The 20355-nt window shown below is 40.7% G+C and overlaps 2 protein-coding genes across 6 annotated transcripts; both read left to right on the top strand.

Moving 5' to 3' along the window:
* Window positions 1–590: 590 nt before the first annotated feature.
* Window positions 591–10675, top strand: sgk2a (serum/glucocorticoid regulated kinase 2a). 2 transcript variants are annotated; one of them, XM_037479114.2, is made up of 14 exons: window positions 591–719; window positions 2178–2235; window positions 2402–2463; window positions 3253–3314; window positions 3564–3621; window positions 4249–4332; window positions 5511–5642; window positions 6011–6123; window positions 6233–6269; window positions 6349–6435; window positions 6588–6683; window positions 6799–6954; window positions 7217–7306; window positions 7389–10675. In XM_037479114.2, the coding sequence occupies exons 3-14, from the start codon at window positions 2443–2445 to the stop codon at window positions 7542–7544; spliced, it is 1092 nt and encodes a 363-aa protein (XP_037335011.2). In that variant the 5' UTR covers window positions 591–719; window positions 2178–2235; window positions 2402–2442; the 3' UTR covers window positions 7545–10675. The 2 variants fall into 2 exon arrangements, with proteins under 2 accessions (XP_037335011.2, XP_062419773.1); XM_062563789.1 differs by lacking the exon at window positions 2178–2235 and having other exon boundaries at window positions 602–719.
* A 935-nt stretch (window positions 10676–11610) lies between these two features.
* On the top strand, window positions 11611–18366 carry LOC134102918 (uncharacterized). Of its 4 annotated transcripts, none has more exons than XM_062563782.1 (12): window positions 11611–12030; window positions 13220–13322; window positions 13557–13628; window positions 13806–13898; window positions 14012–14232; window positions 14418–14538; window positions 14722–14775; window positions 14955–15178; window positions 15399–16101; window positions 16342–16584; window positions 16842–17042; window positions 17147–18366. In XM_062563782.1, the coding sequence occupies exons 1-12, from the start codon at window positions 12020–12022 to the stop codon at window positions 17747–17749; spliced, it is 2649 nt and encodes an 882-aa protein (XP_062419766.1). In that variant the 5' UTR covers window positions 11611–12019; the 3' UTR covers window positions 17750–18366. The 4 variants fall into 4 exon arrangements, with proteins under 4 accessions (XP_062419766.1, XP_062419769.1, XP_062419767.1 ...); XM_062563785.1 differs by having other exon boundaries at window positions 13198–13322; XM_062563783.1 differs by lacking the exon at window positions 11611–12030 and adding an exon at window positions 12149–12527.
* Window positions 18367–20355: the final 1989 nt, after the last annotated feature.

The raw sequence follows: 20355 nt of genomic DNA, 5'->3' as shown, positions 1-20355 counted from the left end.
AAAAAACAAATGATTGCTTGCCTGCCGAATGAAAGAAGCAACTGCCGATGGATGGTTGAGTGGCTAAATGTGTCACATGAAAAGTATTTTTATCCTTTGTAGGGAGAATTTTAGGGAGACAAGAGGCACTCTTGATTTAAAAATAAAAGTGTGCTCATTTGTGAGAGTGTATAATGCTTAAATGTTTTATATTGCACTTAATTTCCATTAGGGAATTGTCTTATTGTTAACCTGTATATAAAGCGTCTCAATATTCCACACAATAAACACATATGCATTACAGTGAGATACAGTGCTGAGCACATCCCAATTAAAAAGGAAGAACAAGATGAGCTATTAGCTGCGTTTTTCAAACATTCGAACAAGCATAAAAACATAGCTTTGTTCTCATTTGACTCCTAAATTGTATATAAATAGCCCAACACAAAACGAAAAGGGTTCAATTAGTATACTCGTTTTATTTTGAAGGCGAAGAGCGGATTCCGGAACTTAAATTCAGTACGAAGTCCGGACAGCCATCCCTCCCCTTCAGTGTAAAAGCCGCGCCCCGCCTCTTTTAAACAGAAACGTTTCATCAATGATTCACTTTCTTTGACGACCTTCCTGCGTGAGCGTAGCGATACTAAGAGGAGTGACCTCGAATCAGCTTCCACTGCTCGAGGCTCCGTCAGCTCGTGGGTCTCGTGAGCAGAGCACACCTCCCCATCCTCTGCACCCAGGTGAGCACGGTTCACACGGATAGCACACTTATAGAGTGCCTTTGTTTCTTAAAGTGCATCGATCATTTTCTATGTTGGGGGATACAACATGTGCCGGGATGTTTGTGTTTTCCTACTTTGCTTGTACTTGCTTTGTTAAACTAATCCACTTATTGCGCTGCTATACTGCTGGTAATACTATGTGAAACACTAGTTTATAATTGACGTTATTTGTTGTCAGTGTTGGGCAGAGTTCAGGCTGTCCAGTTCATATTGCTGTTGGAATCTGTATCCTTATTCATATCACCCACTTCTTTAATAAGTAACTTCTGTCTTGTTGAAGTCCAAACGTCTGTGCGACTTTGGTGTCGGGGTTTGATAAAACCAACTCGGACGGCCTGCTGCCCTGTGGCAGGTTTTTGGATTTGATGTTTCTGAATCAGCTTTTGATGAACACACAATTAAACAAATCCTGGAACGTTGTTAGCCTTATGGACGATACAAAATAAATAATAGACCTATTTATCGTGCATGATCATTAACTGCAGACGAGGGCAATGCAAGAAGTAGATTGTATTCATCTTATTTTGCAATAAGTCACAAAATGCTAAAGAAAAGCTGTGATTTAACTAGAATGTGTGTGTTGCATATTCTAATCACCTTTTGATTGAATTACATGTAAATCAAGTGCAGCGCTGCCCTGCTCCCCTTCTCTGTACTTTAATCATGCATTACTCTGTAATGTGGAAAAACTGCCGTACACGTGGATAGGTACAATTTGAATAATATAAATCTACTGTAGAAGGAACTGAAAGAAGTTGGCAAAAACGTGTGCGTTGATTTATCATGGGAGAAATAAATCATGGGAGCACAGTGTTTTATGGAGTGAAATTAAAAAAGAGATGCTTATTTTTTTAATCTATTTTTGGCGTCTATCTCCAGATTAGTTGCTTTGAGTGTTTTTTCAGTCAATACAGAGCTAATTTGGACATGCAATTTGTATTTACTGTACATTAGTATAGTAATGCGTTGCCTCAAAATGTCTGGGCATCACAACCAGAAAAATATTTTTTCGAAGCTAAAATGTCAAATTTGGCTGCTCCATCATCTTGAAGTAGATCATGTCCATAGATAGATAAACTGGCCTGAATAGCCTCAAGGGAAAATGAATTGCAGGGACGTCTGATTCATTTATGGGTGATGGTGGCGCATGCAGCTGCAAGGTTGGCTGTTCAAATACTAATAACCCCTAATTGCTCCCCAGGCAAAATGTAATGCATGGGTTATAATGCAATGTAAGTCGCTTTGGATAAAAGCTAAATAACATGTAATGTAATTTATGGCTGTGAGACTTTTGTCACATAGAATGGCTCAACAACATTTACAATGTAAACTTCTACACTTCTAAACTTCCTACACTCACACACACACACACAGAATGTATATACAATGTTGCTTATTGTCTTTCTGTTGTTCCAGCAAATGGTTTCCTACAAACCAGAACTACTGGCTCATCTGGATCCTTAGGTTGTTAAAGGTCAGCAGTTGATTAGGACACAAACACACACACACACACACAAACAGTCACACCTGGTACCGAGGAGAACAAATCTTATCTGTGAGATGAAAAGTTTGATGAGATGAAGGTTCACCGTATCCTTCCCAGCTGCTGACCTCATGACCCTCACCCTATCCTCTCACAGGTCTGTTGAACACTGCTGGACCAGTGGGAGGGGGATAGATAATGGCCACTGCACACTGCAATGTGAGTGTATTTATTTTATGCATGATGCTTTGTTGCCTTTTTTTATTCTGGGTCATTAAGGATTCTGCCTCTATTTTCAAGAAATGGATGTTTAATAATGTCTCCGGGCAAATTTTTGATAGTTACACATCCAGGAACATGGTTGTTTTAATTTTAGTTTACAAAACACAATATATTGGCATGTCAGTAAAATATCCACTGCTCCAACAAATTCCTCAACGCTTTAGATATATCCGACGGCGGTTCTCTAACAGCGGGAGCCTTTCATCAGATGTGCTGTAAATACTCAATAATAATGCAATGAGCTTGAAATGTGACTCAGATCCTCGTGTTTTCATTTAAAGGCTGAATGATCTTTCCTTTTTGGTGCCACTGTTAATGTGGTACCAGTTTATGGAGACCATATTGTCTCTAAATAAGAAAATACAAGACTCTTGCTGGAGAATAGATGATTTTTCTCTACATGTCGCTTTGCGCCCTGGCTGTGTCAAACGAACTAACAAACTTTAATTCAGGCCAACATAACGCTAAATTCTTGAAACAAGTTTTGCTTTTTTCAATCTGCAGGGGGAAAAGAGGTTTTTACAGAAGTTGTTCAAAACAGACATTTAACCCCTTAGTTGAACATGCGGATGTCTTTTTAATGCACAGGAAGGTTGTAGGCCAGCCAAAGCAGGACAGGACAGTTTAAAGGCTGCTGAATGGTGCAATTGATTAAAAGCAACAGTTTTTAAGTGAAGTCTAGTGTCTTTTTTTGTTGACTTTTTTTGTGTGTGTTTGGTCCTCCAGTTGCGTTCACCATCCTCCTCTCCTCACGCTGATGTCAACCTGGGACCTTCAGCAAACCCTCAGTCAGTAGCTCTGCTCTCACTAACATGTCTTTATATTCACAAGCAAGACACACAGCTACTAACACACTTAAAATACACTCACACTGTCTTTGGTTATTCTTATTCTCAAATGAAAGGCCTAAAGGGAACAATGAATAGGACAAAGTTCTGTTTGTTTTTGTACATGTCAGCTATTACAAATAAAGTATTTCAGCATTTATTATGTAATTCTGTCTGCTATTTAACAGATTGCTTCCGATCTCGTTTCAGTGCCAGGCCCACTGACTTTGACTTCTTGGCCGTCATTGGCAAAGGGACCTTTGGAAAGGTAACCGCGTCTTTTGAATAAATAGTTTTTTTCCTTAAACTTGTATCGTGCGACTCATTTCGGGTCAAATATTCGCCACCAGCGAAAGCCGTTGGAGCTAGACCACGTCTCTGTGACACCAGGTGGCGTAAACAATGATAGACAACAACAATGGAGGGTCGTATGGATTCAAAGGTACCCTCGTGCTACCCTCAATTAGCAGCAGCTGACCTTTTTAGACAGAGAGAGAAACGGTGGGCTGTCGCTGACTTTGCACTCTCACCCATGGACAACTCTGATCCAAATGTGCTACATGCTTCATGAATCATTTACTTCAGAGTCCACTGAGGCCTCTACCGGTTAACCTGGACATCATAATGTGCATTTCTTCTGTATTAAACTCTTAATGTGATTCATTTCCTTTGTTGGCAGGATTGTAGTTCTACATAAAAAGTAATAATGTTGTTCTTTGGCCGCGGGTCAGTATCCGCACGCTTCTCATATTTCTCAGTATCATCTGTTTCCACAGAGCACATATCTGTGTTGGGTTCTCACAGGGGCTAGACGTATTGTCGTGACAGCGCTGTGTCGAGATGGTGGCGCAGTCTGTTTACAAAACAAACCACTGACAAACAGACCTTCATGCAGGTCCTGCTCGCCAAGCTCAAAGCAGACAACAAATTCTACGCCGTCAAAGTGCTGCAGAAGAAAGTCATCCTCAAGAAAAAAGAGGTGGGCTCTGCTCCAGCCGATCCTTGCCGGCTTCCTAATTGCTTTTCCTGCCTCCGTTCTAACGCAAAGCTCACTTCAAACCGGATTAAAGAGACTTTTGATTTTCTGAGGGACAGCATTTTTAATTCAAATCAATACTATAATGATGCCTTTAAGCATTTGAACTGATAGAAACTCACCATCAATAAAATACCTACAGTATGGTGCGTCCTAAGAGACTTTTAGATTTTTAGAAATTGCATCCAGGAAATCAAAATATATGAATGTATTTAGAATCGCACAGTTTTCCCAAGTGCCAGACGAAGATGGAAAATAGTTCCATGAGCCAAGAGGAAAATGTCTGAGACTGTTATTAGTAAACAGTATTTTAGCCTGGCAACAAGATCTCAATCTTATCTTATTAACAACGTGTTCTGTACAAAGAGCACATTTTACAAGTCCCAAATAAACTTCTCTCCACTCTGACAACACGCCAATATCTGGTCAAACGCTCCTTTCATTTACTTCCTTCCGTCTTTCATGTTTTTGTCTCTTTGTAATTTTCTGATTCCGATGTAATCGTCTGCCGTCCACGTCTGTGAGACCTGATCAATATTAGGACCTGTTTGCATCAGACAGGATGAGGAATCCCAAACAGCCTTTAGACAATTCTTACACATTGAAAAGGTTCACAAACTGTCAGTTGAAGACCAGCTTAATATTTTCTCATTAGTCAATGTGATAATGTTGTGTAATGTGTGCCCTTTAAATTATTAAATTATTTTTAGGTTTTAATGTATATTTTAAGAAAAACAGTCAGATCTTTATTTGCTCATTTAGACTTAAATGGATATCAATTAATTGATATTAATTATTTTTCTTTTTAGAGCACGAAATAAAAATATTTAAAGAGCAGATGTTTAAACAACTGACAATAGGCTACATACTGCGCAGCCCTCCTGAAGAGCTAAATGGAAGTTTTTCATAGCGGACGAGCCGACTTGTCACTGTAGGAAAAGTCCATGTGGTGCTGATAACGTTTATGATGACTGTTGAATTACAGTGAGAGTGAACTGTACCCCACAAACATAAAGAACACACTTGATTGCACAGCGGCAATGATCAGAACAATGTGCACGATTGGTGTATTTGTGGATCTCTCATCCTCCCCGTCTCGCTCGGATGTCTCCTCTCTGTAGCAAAAGAACATTATGGCCGAGAGAAACGTGCTGCTGAAGAGTCTGAAACATCCCTTTCTGGTTCGGCTCCACTACTCCTTCCAGACTCCAGAGAAGCTCTACTTTGTCCTCGACTATGTGAATGGGGGAGAAGTAAGTGAATATTTAAATAAACTTGATCAACATATCTCCTCAAATAAGAAACAGCGACAGCAGAAAATAACAGCGCTTGATATGGTCTATTGGGCAGCCTTTATGCTAAGCTAGGCTAACAAGCTAGCTGCAGCTTTTTAATAGCCACAAAATACTGATCCTACACATAACATTTTCATGAGAAACTTGAACTAGTAAATTGATTAAGTTTATTCATCCTACCGGGTTGTAAACGTTTATTGTGTTTTGACCCTGGGTCTCTTCATCCCCTCGTAATCTGTCCTCTCACCGCTTCATGTCACTTTGATTTGTCCCTCCATCCTCTTCATGCTCCATCTGTCCATCCACCTTTCTCTCACTTTGTGCAGCTGTTCTTCCACCTGCAAAGAGAGAGGTGTTTTTCTGAGCCGAGGGCAAGGTTCTACGCAGCCGAGGTAGCGAGCGCCATCGGCTATCTGCACTCTCTCAACATTGTTTACAGGTCAGAACGTTTATTAAAGGTGGCTCAAATATTTATCGACACCATCAAACTGTCACAAAACAGTGGAATCAGTCTGTCATAATAACCTCCTCATTGCTCTACATTGCAGAGATCTGAAGCCAGAGAATATTCTCTTAGACTCTCAGGTGGGTCTTTAACTTTAAACTTTAACTCCTCTACGTGTTTTAGTCTTTATTGCATTGCGTAATTCATTGTTGTGTGCAGGGCCACGTGGTGTTGACAGATTTTGGGCTTTGCAAAGAAGGTATAGAGCCAGAGGGCACCACCTCAACTTTCTGTGGGACTCCAGAAGTGAGTAAATATTCCAAATCATCAGGTGACATCTCATCAGCGACACAACAGTTATTTTTTATTTTATGGACAAAGAATGGATGCCTTTTGGCCTAGTAAGAAAAATCTTTTGGAGAAAGAGGCTTTGTTAATGGTGTCTTTTTTGTCTGCAGTATTTGGCTCCAGAGGTTCTTCGTAAGGAGGCATACGACAGGACAGTGGACTGGTGGTGTCTGGGAGCAGTGATATATGAGATGATCTACAGCCTGGTACGGAGTTTTGGTCTGGTTAATTTGTTTGTTAATTTAAGTTTGGGGATCATGTTCTAATATATTATACATATGTTTAGTGTTAAAGATGTTTATGCCCAACACTCTGCTTCAGCCTCCTTTCTACAGCCGTGACGTAGATGAGATGTATGATGGGATCCTGCACAAGCCGCTGCCCCTTCCCCCGGGGAAGTCCGACGCTGTCTGCTCTCTGCTGGTGGGTCTTCTGCAGAAAGACCAGCACAGACGCCTCGGGGCCATCGCCGACTTTGTGAGTCCGTCTTTTAACTGTTTGGTACTCAAATGACCCATTTACACTATATCAACTTTTTATTGGACCTTTTCTAAGAGCAAATATGCACCCAGTCTCTGAGAAAATCGACTACTATTTCAGATTGTTTAAAATAACATGACAATAAAGTAGATGAAAATCTCTTTTGGACTGACAGTTTGTCTGATTTCATCACAGAAGGAAAGGGGAAATGCCACTATGTAAAGGATACATGCATAAGGTTTCTATATTTTATTTACAGTTAGAAATAAAGAACCACACCTTCTTCTCTCCAATCAACTGGGACGACCTCGACCACAAGAGAATCACTCCTCCTTACAACCCCAACGTGGTGAGTTTTTTTTCCACCTGGTCTGTTTGTGTGAACACACCAGTCACGCTTCACCAGTTACATGCAATGTTTCTCTTTTCAGAGAGGCCCAGCTGACACGCAACATATTGATCCGGAATTCACCAGAGAAATGGTTCCTAACTCGGTGAGCCGCAGCCCGGAGATGAACGGTAGCAGCAGCTCAAACAACGCCTTCAATGGGTTCTCCTTCGTCGGCACTGAGGACAGCTTCCTGTGAGGCGGGAGCTCACTGCTCGATTCTTTGAACACTTTAGTTGGTTCGGTGGAGTGAGTGAAACCCTTTTGAGTCTCATGAAAGTAAGAGCTCCTCGTGTACTCAGGAAATCCCACGAGGCATCTGGTATGTTTGACCACTGCATGGATTCCCAAACGGATCCTCTCGAGGGTCCGAGCCTGCAATGGAGAAAGTTAAGATATGCATAACTTTTTTGGCCTGGAAGTCCCTGGTCTGTTCTTAGATAGCGATGGTGGTCATGAATGTGTTACCAAATACGCAACTCTGGTGAGGAGTAGCAGCACCTTTTATGAGAAGCAAAATATCTTCTATTCCATTCATTTACCATGGAATTTGTTGGAGCTTGTTTTACTATTGTTTCATAATAGTTATTGTTGTATTGAAAGAAGTTGTCTTCCTGTGTTCATTCAGATTTAGAACTCAATTTTCCTGTCTAACTGACAGATGTTGGCTTAAAATGAGGCCCCATCGCTGCACATTTCTCAAAGGATTTGCAGTGTAATGAGTTTTGTTGTTTAAACTATACCAAAAAGAGCTGATTGTTTATCAAACCAAACACAAGTAGCATGTTTCTGACAACTTACGGTCACTGGATTCCATTAAATCATTGTGTTTAGATAAACATAACAATCTGCAGATAGTCTAGATGATAAAGAAGAAGAACTTGAGAGCAAACCACAGAGGTTCTCTATCATTTGGAGGCTCTGTGTGTCTCCGCCAACTAAAGCAAACAAAATTAGAACTGCGCCTGGCGAAGGTTTGTTGTTGTCATTGTTGTCTGTCTCACTGGTCCCATTTTTATAGAAAACAGATTTTGGCATATAGGATGGCATATAGCCATCCTGTAGACCTTACAAAAAGGCTTTCTTTACTGCTTTAACAAACCAGTGTTTTGCATTTAATCAACTATCAGCAAACTATTATCTTTGTAAGCTTTTGCAACATCGATGAAATATGCTAAACTGAGATGACTGGCTGCCTCTTCTGACTTTGACACTTGGTCTGATTTCACAGGGAAACAGCTGTATTTCCTGCACAAATAGCACTGTATTTGTCAGTATGCAGTACGAAACGTTCACTTTTCTCTGAAGATGTTTTTGATCCTTTTGTGCAGAGAGAGTTAAACCTGTGACGGACTGATGATGAAATGACATCCCACATGTTTGGCTCTTTGTCAAAGACCAAAAAAACCACACCACAGTGGTCTTATTTTTTCATGGCAATTAAGAGTTTTTAGCACCTTTTTTACATTAATCAACTACTTGTGTTTTTTCTGCACGCTGTGGTTTTCTATGTTCAAACTGGGAATTGATCTTCAGACGGTTATACTTATTCGTTTTGAGCTGTGATACTTGCTAAAACAGTTAATAATGCATAGGAAAAACGGCAAGAAACATCTGTAACTGTACAGTTGCAGCTTTGCAGTAAGGGTGATGCATCTGATATCATTGGATTTTATTTGTATTATGTAATTTATATAAATACTTAAGGCCTTGTGTGTACACCCAATATGAAATAAGTTCTTCTCTTACAAGTAACTTGTTCCCAATTACCTTCTTAAAAAAACATCTGTCAATTTTTTGCTGAGAAGAAAATACATCTTTAATTTGCTCTTAAAGGTCTAAAGTTCAACATGTGCTTTCTAAAACTGCAACCCGTATTCCAAACTGTTGATCCATCACTGAACCTGTAAATAGAGAAACGGACATTGAAGGTGCTGTGTCACGGCACATATGTGTGTTTGTGTACATTAAAAACATGTATGTGTTATTTTGGATAAGCCATTAAACATGTGTGCATAACAGAAACAATGTTCAGTGACCAGTAAATGGTGCATGATATTAATAATCACCTCACTTTAGAGATAATGGCTTGACTAAACCTTGCTGAGATTACAAGTAGACTATGGGTTTGCGTAGTAAACTCAGATTATGTGTATTTGCCAATATTGCTTCATATAAGATAAAGTAAATGATGATGTGTTATTGCAAGTGATAGAAAGTAAGTAAGGATTTATGGAGGTATTTTAGGTAGTTTAGATTTCTAGAACATTGCTATACCTGAAAAGACAGGTTAAATTAGTGTTATTGTGATAACAAATAAGGTTTTAGGACTAAAAGGTTTCTGCAGTTTAAAAGGGCAAACACTTTATATAGTTCAACCAAAAACAGCTCACACATGAATGCATCATGGATAACATTATTAAAGAGGTCTTTTAATGAATTGACTAATTTAGCTAATAATAAAAAATTTACTTTTTTTATTTATTTAAAATTTTTTAGATGGAAACCATCTGGGGGACAAAAACTAAATAAATACACACTCAGCAAGTACGAACATTATAAAGTCAATCTACAATAGAGCAGCAGCTAAAAGCTGATACACAGTTGTGTAAGTCTACTGTTGCGCATTTTTACTGCATTGTGTTTTGCACGAGGACTGCACGGCGGTGTCGTTATTCCCATGGTCGTGTCACCTTCTGGAGTTTGCACTTGCATTTGAGTTTACGCAGTACAAAGACATGCTGCATGGGTAAATAAACAATATTAAATTGTGCTCAAGTATGAATGTCATCAGCACAATGCCTTCAGTTCAGATTTGTAGTGTCATACCAGGGCCCTCATCGGATTAATTTCTACCCACTATCTATTTTATGGCATAACATTGTCACTTAAAATATTTTTTCTGTATGATAAGGTAAACAAAAGCATACAATTGAATGTTATCCAAAACAACAAGGTTTCTGACTTTACCCTGTTTTGTACAAAGTACAAAAAAAATAATTTTATTATTGTATATAATTTGTAGCCAACAGGGTCATTGTGATTGTTTCCTACAGTTATTCTCTAATATGTTTTATGGGTTTAAATATTTGTGACAGAATGTAGATTTTTGTTGTAACAATATACATATATGTAGAGCAACATAAAAAAGTGGATTCGAAGATTAAATAAACAAAATATTAGAGGATTATCATGAACCAAAGACATCATCACAGCAAGGTAATGATCCGAAATGAAGCAAAAGTAAATAAGACAAACACACTGGTAAAAGAGATACAAGTGAATCGTTTGTGAAGAAAAATGTATAATTTTGGCAGAATATTTGAAAATAAAAACAATATTTAATGTGTGTAAAGTATGTTTTTGCCATGTTGGTTCCGATACTTCATGTCAATTATTAAGGCCACAAATCTAAAATATTCTACTGGAGACCTTATTAAAATAGCATCTACTTTACTGTACAATGGCGCCCCCAAGTGGTCGAAATGAGGAACACAACATATGAGCAGAGGGCTTGAGTGCGAGGACAAATAAAGAAGGCATTGAAAACAAACACAAGCAGAAATGTGTGTGATATAGAATCATACTTTACGATATTCTCATTACATGAGCCATTCAATTTTAATCATTTTAGAAGAAGATAACAGGTTTAATGCCATCCTACAGTAAGGTGCAAATGATATCAGAAATGCCATTGTGTGTTGTTTTTAGTAACGGTGAGAAACCACCAGTTGCTTAGCAACACTGTTGAAGTGAAACAAGCACATCGAACAACTTCCTTCACCTCATACACATCTTTGTTAATAGAATAACGAGAGCGATAAATACAATGGTGCTTTTACAACAAAAGTTGTGTAGCTTGTTGCAGATGTGGCCATTGAGATCGGGTTAATAGGTTAGTGTTGATCCAAAGTGTCCTCCATGCAACAGTCAATGAAACGTTCATAGATAGAATATATTTGGTGAGGGTTCACGTAGTTTACATAATGGAAAAAATATGTGAACTGGTTTTCCAAATTGTGGTCTAGTGTTTTATGTAATAAAGCAGGATGAAACATTAGAAGCGATGCATTATTTATTGTATCGTGTGCCAACACGTTACTTGACATATTTGTAACTGCACATTGCACTATTCAGAATGCATAAATATGCGTGAAGTGTATTAAGTTTTGCATTTTGTTTAAAAGGGGCGTATGGGGGGTGTTTGTTGCAGACTTCTAGTGCTAGCTGGAACTGCGAAGCTATTCCTGGGGAAATATTCTCAGCCGTCCTCTAAATAAATAATTGAAAAAAGACACCGTCCAGGAATCTTTAATGGACTGTGGTTATGTATTTTATTTCACGGATATGTTGAAGGGGTGAAAACGTCGAATGGCCAGCCAGCTTTAGCGCAGGGGGTTGATAGCCGTTAGTGTCGGTTGAAACCGTTTCTCACATGGATCATTTCCGGGGAGCGCGTGCACCGGGAAGCGCTTGTTGTGTTCTTGAACGCACCCCCTGGTTTTCAGTCCCGGGTAAAAATCTCTACCGACAACACGCCACGTGTTGTTGAACCGTTACTGTGTTTGAATGAATATCATACATTTAATTTAGTTTGTAAAAAGTAGTTCTTAGTCGCTTCTAAAGCCACAAGTGCTCCGGCAGCCGAGGCACGAGCTGAGACCCGGGGGAGTGATGGCGCGCAGGTGAGCGACATACTAACGTTCCCAGATGTTAACACTGACTATTTAACTTACGTTTTTAAACGAGCTGGGTACGAGTGCGCCACCGCTGTAATGTTTAAAAGCTACCGTCGTTAAAGGCTTTTATCGGAGTGGTTGCGTAGCTTTGAGGTGGGAGTCGACTGTTTCCTCTCCCTCGTGTCGCTTACAGCCGTTGTTCTGTTGTGTTACGGTGGTGAGCTGGAAAGGCTGCCAGGCTGTATTCCAAAAGCAGTTGTAGGAAGTCATTTCTGCGTTCTCCCCAATGTCATTTAGACCAATTTCTCACTCACAGTCGCTCTTAAATGATCACAAACGGCTCATTTCCGCGAATAACAAATGCAGCAGTCGCTCTGCGCTACACGAGCCGCTGGAGGCGCTCTACTTCCTGAATGTAAAGCCAACGTCCCTTCTAGCGTGCGCCATGTTGCCCGGTAGCCACGCTAGCCGAGGCTAGATCGAAGTTAGACCCAAGTTGCAATGTAAGTTCATTTAATTTAGTACGTTTTACAATAAATTTCGGCTAATCGCAATAATTCTGTTTTGAGAGTTGTCCACTATGATGCTTTCCTAAATACGTTTGTTGGGTGATTTGTATTTATGTCGAGGTCACAGTTTGGTTTGCACAGCTAATGTTAGCTACTAAGCTAACGTTGGCTAAGGCAACTTTCCGGGGGGGGCAGTTAGCTAAGCTAATGCTAGCTCGCTGCTCTGGAGCACAACAGGCATGTTTGTTTGGGTCTATGACGGCAAAGTGACGCTCAGAGGCTTGGTGTCTGAAGAAACTGTTTCAAGTTAACTAAAGTTAAATATCAGTGCAGTGTTAACTTAATGAACTATTTGTATATTTTATGTTAAACATGCGAGGTTGCAGCTCGGTCTTGGCTTCAGCTAACGTTGCAGGCTGCCACTTAATCAACAACGTTATTGTATCACAGTCTAGTATTTTCATTTTCGGAATCATGTACTACATGCTTAATTAATTGAATCCGGGCAGGTAAACATTGGGCTAAGACAAACTGCTAATTAATGCAAAGAAGATGTAATTTAATCGGTTGTCGTCGACGTTGACTTTCAAACAGCATCCATTAGAATACGTATCGAACATCTAATCTATTCATATTCATATACACTTTAAATAAGGATATCTAGTGTGTCATCTGTCTTGTTTCAGCATGGACAATGATGGGGATAGTAATATGTGCATTGACACTGACTCAAACACAGCAGATAAGAAGGATGGCACCAAGTGTAAAGTCAAATGGTCTGAGGAAGAGGTGAGTGAAGAGAGAATACTTTGACCATAACATGTATTTATGATTATATTATCCAGCCCAACACACTATCATTTCCAGTAGATTATTTTAGTAGTTTCACTGACTAAGAGGGGCAAACCTGTGTTTTTGTTAGTTGGTTCGTTCTTTTAGCTTTTAAAAGTAACAAATTGTGTTCAAGATACTTTCAGCATGAAATATACTTAGTCTAAAATTATTGATTTTGTTTCTGTGCAGGATAAAAATCTCAAAATCCTAATCAACAACTTTGGGAAAAAAGATTGGAAAACCATAGCCAGTTTTTTTCCTGTAAGTATTCAGCTGGAGTAAAGTGACTTTAGTGGGAGAGAATGAATGAAATAAGCTGCATTGTAAACCCTTACATTTCAGTACAACAAAATTGCACCTGTATCCATGATTTTTTTTCTCTCCTCTTTGATAATTAAAATTTTCTTTTATTGTAAAATTCTCTTTTGTTTTTGTTAGGGGCGGACAGAATTCGATTGTAAGCACCGCTGGAAAAGGTACCTGGATCCTGATTTGATCAAGGGATTCTGGTCAAAAGAAGAAGATGAAAAGGTGAAACAAATATCACAGCACATCTGATACAGACATTGCTTGGACCCAGTTAGTAGTTCAATGGTTCCATCTCACTCTATACTCCTGTGTTAACACTCATTTCCCCTGGACAGATAGTAGAGCTGGTGGAGGTCTACGGCACCAAATACTGGTCTTTAATTGCCAGACACCTGAAAGGACGGTTAAGGAAACAGTGTCGTGAGCGTTGGCTCAACCACCTCGACCCAATGATCAAAAAGAGCTCATGGACCAATGAGGAAGACCTCATCATCTACAAAGCCCACTCCATTCTGGGAAACCGGTGGTCTGAGATTGCCAAGCTGCTCCCCGGAAGGTGGGTTTGATGGCTGCTGAAAGTTTAACCATATGGGTGATGGCCAATAAAATGTATTTTTTGCTAGTTATTGCTATTTGTTAGTTATTGCTAAAATAAGAAGGTGAATGTAACAACGTGTCAGCCTGTGGAACCAGAAATCACTCAGACTTGAATGTTTTTTTTAATTTTTATTCCTCTCGCAGGACTGATAATTCTGTAAAAAATCACTGGAACTCTAGCATCAAACGTAAAGTGGAGTTGGGCTTGTACAAAGACGTTGCTGACAGCATTTCCCTTGATATTCAACAGTTTGTTGAAGGAGAGGTACAGTAGCTTTTTTAGTTTAGCACTTGCTGTGTAAGTCTAATCACATTCAGTTTGTTTTTTCAATGATGTATTTGTAAGCCAATATAAATGAATGAAAATGGTGTCCAGTTGATTAGCAGCTAAAACGTTTTTATGTTCAGTGTAAATGTGAAAATGATCTATTTTGCTGTTGTTTTTCAGGTTGACTTCAAGTGTGACGTTGTATTAGACCCGGAACTAGTAATTCCGAAAGTGGTAAGCTTACTAGGATCATTTTATTTTTTGACTCAAGGTTTTACATAAGTGCAAATTTCATTTCATTTCATCTACTGTCAAGTACCTACCTAACCAAGTTAGTCATGGATGGATGCATGCTTGTGATGCCTCAGCTGGCAAGCTTGGTGTCGCTCACACACTCTTTGCTTTGCTTGCAGGTCAGTCTGGTGAAAGAAAAGAAGCCGGTATGTCAGAAAGTCCAGCAGAAGAAAGCCCCTGTGCTTCCACAGACTTCAGCGTCCCCGAGCACCTCATTGCCCCGCAGTTTGAGTTCCAGTCCCAGCTCTAGCTCAGGCGCTGCAGCAGCAGCTGCACCAGTGGACCAGAAAATGTTTACCAACGCAGCACTGAGGATGATCGCTGAAGACATGCTGCCACTCAGGTGACTTGTGCAATTCTCCTTGCTGGCTTGTGCAAATATGCCAAGAGAGTTCAATGAGTACTCTGATGGGTCTAGCTATCCTGCATGATGTCATATGTGTCGGTAGCCTAAATGCAGCAGAGGGCTACTTGTGTATTCTGTATTCATACCAAAAGGACATCCAAACAAACAACATTTGAAAGTGCAATATGCCAATGCAGTTTCTGTTTTTTCTGCACAGTTTTGTTGAAGGCGCAGGCTTCAGATCATTCATCAGTACCATCAGTCCAGAAAGCAACAAGCTCTCCCAGCGGGTCCTCGGCCTACAGCTCTATGATGAAGTGGAGAGAACCATCAAGCCTCAGATCATCCGTGACCTTAAAGCCTGCCTTGCCAAAACCAAAAATGGCGAGAGGGCTATTCATGTCACGTTTGACCTGTGGGCAGGGAATCAAAGCAGTTCAGTGGAGGAGCCAATTGTTGTGGTGCAGCTCCACTTTGTCAGTGATTCCTGGCAGATACGCCGTCCTATTGTAGCCTTCCGCCACGTCAGCCACAAAAACCTAAGCACAGCGGTGGCCAGGGAGCTTGAAGGTGTGCTGCTAAGCTACGGTCTCTTTCCTCCCAGCATTGGCTACATGCTTGCCAACCAAGCCAAAGAAGCCCTGGCTGGGAACCACTTGTTCTGCGACTACAAGATCATGTGCTCATCCAACAGGGGAGAACCAGATGGAGACGAGATGGTGGCGTTTCTATCCGACCAGATGTCTGAAACTGAGTCCCCCTTTTCAGAACTACAGATAGGGACTAGAATCACCTGTGTGGCTCACACATTGCAGGTTGTGATTAAAGAAGCACTGAAGAACTCCAGGGTGGTGGAAAACCTGCTCTTTCAGGTCCAGAATGTGGTGGCTTTTTTTAGGAGCAGTGCCCACTGGAGCGAGGTAAGAGAAACTAAAACCGGTCGGCAAGTTTGTTTTTTTGATTATCATAGATTTTACTTGCAAAGATGAAACGACACCAGTGTGTCTCCTCTTTATTATGTGCTCATACGGTCGGATTATTATACCACACACACAATTTTAACCCTATTGAAATAAATGATACCAATTCAATCAATTTTTGTTTATAGACAGAGCTCACAATTTCTGTGCTGAAATGTTGACTATCATTCTGTTGTTTAGGTCTTGTTGAAGGAGTACAACGTTTCCCTGTGCCCATCCTCCAGTAACTGTCGCTGGAACTCCATGATGGTATCTCTACGTCGGATGGTGCAGGAGTCGACCTGGAGTGCCATCATGACTCTCCTCACCCAGGCCCGCATCGACGCTAACGACACAGCCAGTGTCCCGCCTCTGGTGATGGCAAAGAGGGAGCAGGTGATGGACATCCTGGCTCTCCTGGAGCCCTTTGAGGAGGCCATGCAGGTAAAGAAGGTTCATTTCTTGGGATATAGTGCTTGACATCGCATAAGATTCTGAAATGTAGTATTGCATTTGAATATTAGTTTTTTTTAAACCCTAACCTTTTAAATTGGAATTTCTTCTAAATGACTGATGAGCCGACGGGGGGGGGTGTACGCAACACTAACATTTTGTCACCTTCTTCACCCCCAATAGCTTTGCAGGTATGTATTATAGTGTTGTGGTCTTGTTGATAGAATATGATGTGACCCGTATCCCAGGTCCTGCAAGGAACTGGAGTGACCATATCATTCATCACACCATCTCTCATTGGCCTTGATAAGACCTTGGAGAGCTCTGTCACCAACTACATCCACTTCAACAAGGCCTTGCGCACAGGCATCCACACACACTTCCAGTCTCTGATTCACCAGAAGGATATGATATTAGCTGCTGTGCTCGACCCCAGGATCAAACTGCAGGTATTTCATTGAAACATTGTTCTTCTGCAATGTAGTTTTATTTTGCATCCACCGAGCACAATGAGAATCACAGCTCCCATCTTAGTCTGCATTTTTTTTTCTAGCCGTTTCCTGATGCCAAACTAGAGGACGGGACAGGTTTTCTAACACCACCGTCGAAATATCAGGCTCGCACAATCGTGGAAGTCACACTAAATAGCATGGAGGCCTTGGCAGCTCCCTCTGTAGACGCAGATAAAGTCCAGCCATGCAAGAAGTTGAAGAAGGAACCAAATGACGAAGGGGCGAGTCGAGACAACTCGCTGGTGGAGGAATTTGTTGGAAGCTCGGATGATAACGACTGCAGCGGAGTCGGCGAGAATGATCTCAAGCGCAAATCCATCTTTAACTTCCTCCAGCCGCCTGCAAAGACCACGAAGACGGCAGAGCTCGACATGTACCTGTCCGAACCACTGTGGGAAATCAACAGCAGTGTGTTGTACTGGAAAGCTGCAGGTCGCTTCCCCCTGCTGCAGAGCATCGCCAAGAAGCTGCTGGCAGCACCGGCCACCTCAGGAGGCTTCGACCGGCTGTGTCCGATGGCGGCGTGTTTTGTAAAGGCCAAGAGGAACCACCTTCCTCCTCATACCACAGAGAGATTGCTTCTGTACAAAAACTCTTTAAAGACAAAGTCTGTGAAAAAGCCCACTAGGGTCGCTAAACACTGATTGGTTAAGTGACAGTTGGGTGTGGTTGTTGTCCTCCACCCAACAGACCGGCACATGTTCTTCTCCATTCTACAAACTATGATTCCACACCCAATGGTCACCGTCCCTCTCAATGAAATCACTTTGAATGTTGTGTTGAAATAACTGTATTCCTTTTGCAGTACTAGTCAACAGCGGAAATATGTTACTATAATAAACCTAAAGGTTGACAGTTTACTCAGCAATATCTCTTCAGTTGCAACAAGATTAGCACAATGGCTTAAATCATATTGCACATACTGTTCTGTGGACACTGGTTTGAGAATGAAAGGCAGATTGCACATGGGAGACCAACTGCATTCCAAAACAATTTACATTATATAGATATGTTTGAGTATAATTCAACACTGTAAAAATGAAATCCAGTATGCATTAAGATGCCCTTTAGAACATGAATTCTCTTGAAGGCCTGGTGCTGCTGCTGATTATATCTAATAGGCAGGATAGAAGTAGAAAATGACTGACTTTTTGATTCCTATGGTGCTGAAAAAAGACACCAGCAGACAGAAATGCTCTTTGTCACTGAATTTTAAAGATGCCTAAATCTGCATTAAAAGTGCTGTACGTCGCAGTTTGAATATCTTCCTGTCTGCAAAAATGTATTGCTGAACTCGTGGACAGTTTAGTCACACCACGAGTGCATGACTAGTCTATTCCATATCTAAATGAAAGAGTTCAAGTAAAGTGATGGCCTTGAAATACTTGTTTATTATCTAAGCTTTGACAATTTGTTTTAATTTTTGTTTGGGTCAGCAATACTTTTGTACGGTGCTGCAAAAAGAGGTTTTGTGATTTTACTCGCGGGTGGGAGCGGGATATGAAATTGCTTTAATTCAAATAAAGTCGCCTCTAATTGCCACCGGGTAAAGAAACATCGGACAGTGGACAGGTGGGGTTGCATGAAGGACTGATCTTATATGTTGTGTTATAAGATGAAGACAAACTATGTATGCTATGTTATATTCACTCATTGAGGCATAAAGCCAAATGTTTCTACATAGAGTGCATTGGAATGTGAGGGATAGATAAGACAGAGGTTTCAGGTTACTGCAGCAGATTCACACTTGGATGTAAAGAGAATGAACCAGGAGGAGACACTCTGAAGGAGAAGCCAAAGACATTCAAACGCACCCAGAAGACGGCAGAAAGAAGAACTGGTAGAATTTTCCTGCAGCCACTTTGTTAAGTCACCTTTGACCTGGTCAGAGAATTCTCTATTTCGCAAAATACATCACTGTTCACATTGTATTTCACTTTGTAAATTGTATTCCTTATCACTTGGTGTAGTTTTTAAATATTTTTTGATTTTTGAAATTGGAGCCAGGTGCCTCTTTTGATTCATTGTAGTGTAATCTCCCTTGAGGGGCCTTCAGAACCCTAACAATTATTAGGAATACCTGTTCAATTTCTCATTAATGCAATTATCTAATCAACCAATCACATGGCAGTTGCTTCAATGCATTTAGGGGTGTGGTCCTGGTCAAGAGTCAAGACAATCTCCTGAACTCCAAACTGAATGTCAGAATGGGGATTAGGATATTACTAAAGTAAAGTTTATTTCAGGCTTTTTAATTATTAATAATTAATACATATTTAAAATAGTTGGCAAGATATAAGTGCAAGCTTTAACAAAAAACAGAGCTAAACACACTTCACAGCTGGCAACCCAAAGAGGTCAAATTACTTATTTGATCGTTCATCAAATAAGCAAAGATAAAAAATAAACTGATTCGTGGCGCCAGACAATTATTTTATTTTAGTTTCCTCTCCCATTACATTCTTATCATGAGGTTTATTTTAACTCAGTAAAAAGTAAATAAACATTGTTTCATCAAGACTAATGACTGATATAATAATGTAACTGTGTATAGGAACAGAAGAGTTGCACAAGTCCTGCATAACTAATGTATATTGTTGGATTTGCATGTGCTTCTCCAACCACTTGCATGTACAATACCAGTGCACCTCTACATTAACCAATCCGATTTGTATTCATAATGAATCTATGGTCTGTGCGTGGGGTGCAGGTATGGTGTGTCTCCGGGACGGCGTGTCTTCTGCAGACCAGGAGAAGGATCAGGCCCGTCTGGCCTCCTTGGCCTCTTTCCAGCTGCTGTGCCTGAACCACGGCCTTAAGTTCCCCCGTCTGAAGCGCCTGGTGTACTCCACCTGCTCCATCCACAGCCAGGAGAACGAAGAGGTCGTAACGGCCTGTCAGTTTTGAAAATGTGGAATTGTCCGTCAACTCCTGACTTAATGAATCCATTTATGAATGACTGAATGCGTTCTCCACTTGGTTGGTTCCTCTGCTGCCTCAGTGGCCAGAACGTGGCCTGGATCCACTCACAAACTGCAATGAGTTTTACAGGTTTATAGAGAAGCTCTTGGTACAAGTGAGCAAGCATTTGTTTTGAAATTAGTTTATTTTGACTCGCCGTCTGCCCTGTCTCAGCGAGCCGGAGGCGATGCCGCTCAGCCCGACCACCAGCGAGAAGATACCTGCCGCTTCAGAAGAAAAGAGACCTGCCGCTTCAGAAGAAAAGAGACCTGCCGCTTCGGCAATGCAC

Source organism: Pungitius pungitius, chromosome 1 (genome assembly GCF_949316345.1).
Source record: "Pungitius pungitius chromosome 1, fPunPun2.1, whole genome shotgun sequence".
NCBI lineage: Eukaryota > Metazoa > Chordata > Actinopteri > Perciformes > Gasterosteidae > Pungitius > Pungitius pungitius.
Note: the sequence above shows the minus strand (reverse complement) of the source record. Positions and strands in the feature narration are given on the sequence as shown.